This window comes from Austrofundulus limnaeus, unplaced genomic scaffold (genome assembly GCF_001266775.1).
Source record: "Austrofundulus limnaeus strain Quisiro unplaced genomic scaffold, Austrofundulus_limnaeus-1.0 Scaffold740, whole genome shotgun sequence".
Taxonomy (NCBI): domain Eukaryota; kingdom Metazoa; phylum Chordata; class Actinopteri; order Cyprinodontiformes; family Rivulidae; genus Austrofundulus; species Austrofundulus limnaeus.
In genome coordinates this window covers 68,351-70,449 of record NW_013953142.1, presented here as the reverse complement: position 1 = coordinate 70,449, position 2,099 = coordinate 68,351, and the positions used below count along the sequence as shown (strand labels likewise).

At 38.6% G+C, this 2,099-nt stretch overlaps 2 protein-coding genes across 2 annotated transcripts in view; one reads left to right on the top strand and one right to left on the bottom strand.

Annotated features, from left to right (window-relative positions):
* phactr1 (phosphatase and actin regulator 1) overlaps nucleotides 1-2,099 on the top strand; it is a gene marked incomplete at its 5' end in the record, with an annotated part of 24,753 nt that overhangs the window by 7,176 nt on the left and 15,478 nt on the right. The window contains 1 exon segment of the mRNA XM_014028283.1: nucleotides 1,078-1,242. Within this exon segment, the coding sequence (XP_013883737.1) occupies nucleotides 1,078-1,242 (165 nt within the window).
* Nucleotides 1,174-2,099, bottom strand: part of tbc1d7 (TBC1 domain family, member 7) — a 28,700-nt gene continuing 27,774 nt past the window's right edge. Inside the window, exon 9 of the mRNA XM_014028288.1 lies at nucleotides 1,174-1,192. The gene's annotated coding sequence lies outside the window, so the exon portion shown is untranslated. The remainder of the gene's footprint in view (nucleotides 1,193-2,099) is intronic.

Sequence of the window (2,099 nt, the reverse complement as noted above, 5' to 3'; positions counted from 1 at the left end):
ATGTGATCTGAGCAGAACATAATGTAACAGTTTAAAATTAAAATAATCTTATAAAGTCGATGTAATCACTGTTATTCATTGAACTGGTTAGCAGATATTAGCTTGTGGAGCATATTTAGCACTATTGAATCATGCAACAATTTAACACAAACTATTAAATATTACAGGTGATTTGTCCTCTGATTAATATTTAGACCTACAGAGTGTAAAATACTATTATAAATGTGAGTATTCTTAGGTTTCTGTTAGAGGAACCTGACCTGTTGAGAAGATGGTTAGCTAATAGAGACAAGTTTCATCCTACGTTTATTTGCATGACGAAGGTAGTAGAGCTCTTTTTTTGTCATTGTTTACACTGTAGCAGTGTTGTAGCTAGGTTAGGTTAGCGGCAGCAATACAATCACCTATCGGCTAACTGGAATGCAATTTCATTTGGTTTGTTGGGAAATGACGTCACTAGCATTTACCATTTCCGGAAATACGATGTAAATGGAACGCAGCATATGTTCTGAACTCTGAGCAGCTCCACCTAGTGGTGGGATGTTGTCACAATAACCAACATGCATTACGGGAGATGTAGTTTTCGGTCAATAAAGCAGTGACTATCTTTAAAGTGGGCCACGTAACAGACCGTGTCGGGCCACATTTGGCCCGCGGGCCTTGAGTTTGACACGTGCTCTAAACAGAAGCACATTCATCTGACATGATTTGYATTCAGAGCTCAAATTAGCTGCAAAAGACTGGAGGATGATAAACACTTTTACCTGATGAAGGTAAACAGCATCCAACCAGAATCAGATTTTATTTCTTGTTTGAGACTCAGATTATTTCTTTGTTTACGGGACTTGAGCGCCATCTGCTGGTAGAAACATGGAACTTCACCACATCTTCCCTTCTGCTGTCTAAATGAAATCACTCCCAGAATCCTTAGCTTCCATTAAAAAACACAAATAATCTGAAGGTTTGTGTCTTTTGTTAAATAAAACATGAAATTAATGAAAAATAAAAGCAGAATATTGTTTTCAGCTCCTCAGCAGAGGGTAAATCTGCTTCAGGAATCTCATACTTGTCTTCCAGCTGAGGAGGTGGAGCGGCTGGCGTCCATGAGGTCCGACTCGTTGGTGCCGGGGACCCACACGCCCCCCATCCGCCGCCGGAGCAAGTTCGCCAMTTTAGGCCGGCTGTTCAAACCCTGGAAGTGGAGGAAGAAGAAGAGCGAGAAGTTCAAGCAGACGTCTGCTGGTGGGTTTCATCCGGACGCGCCGCCGCCGGGCATTGTGGGTAAAACAGCTCTGTGGTTCGTTCAGGTGAAGAGAGGAGAGACTGTCCTGCCGTGACCTTTGACCTGATGAATGTCCCGCTGATAGAAGTCTGTCAGACTTAATGAAGAACGAGAAACTAAAAGAAAACGAGCCGAATGAAAGCTACAGTCAGAGTGAACGGTAAAATTAGCAAAAAGCTAAATAAAAGTAGCATAAGGCAACCTAAACCATAGCTAAAAGTAGGAAAAGACTCAAAAATGGGGAAATAGCAAAAAGAGGGATAAAAGGTTGAAACATACCACTAGCTAAAGGCTAAAAAACAAAAGAATTAACAAAAAACTATCAAAAAGAAGTAAAAATAAGTAAAAGCAACAGAAAAACCAGCAAAAAGAACAAAAAAAATAACAACATAAATCTAGCTGAAAATATAAAAAGGCAGGATTAAAGAAGGGAGTAGCAAAAAGACAGCTAAGGGTTTGAAGCAGAACACTAACTAAAAGCTAAAAAAACAAATATTAGCTAAAAGAAGCAAAAAAAATTGCAAAAAGCATGAAAAGGCAACAGTAGCAAAAAGAGGGCTAAAAGGTTGTAACAGAACTCTAGCTAAAAGCTAAAAAACAAACACTTGCTAAAAGCAAAAATCCTAAAAGAATTAGCTAAAAGTAGCAAAAGGTTAGGTAAAAACAGCAAACACTGTAAAAGTAGTTTAAGACCATGTAAAAGTTGTTGAACCATAGTTAAAAAGTAGCACAAATGTAGAAAAAATGTTTAAAAGACTATCTAAAAATATGAAAAGGCTAGCTAAAAGACAGGAATAGCAAAAGGGCAGCTAAAGGT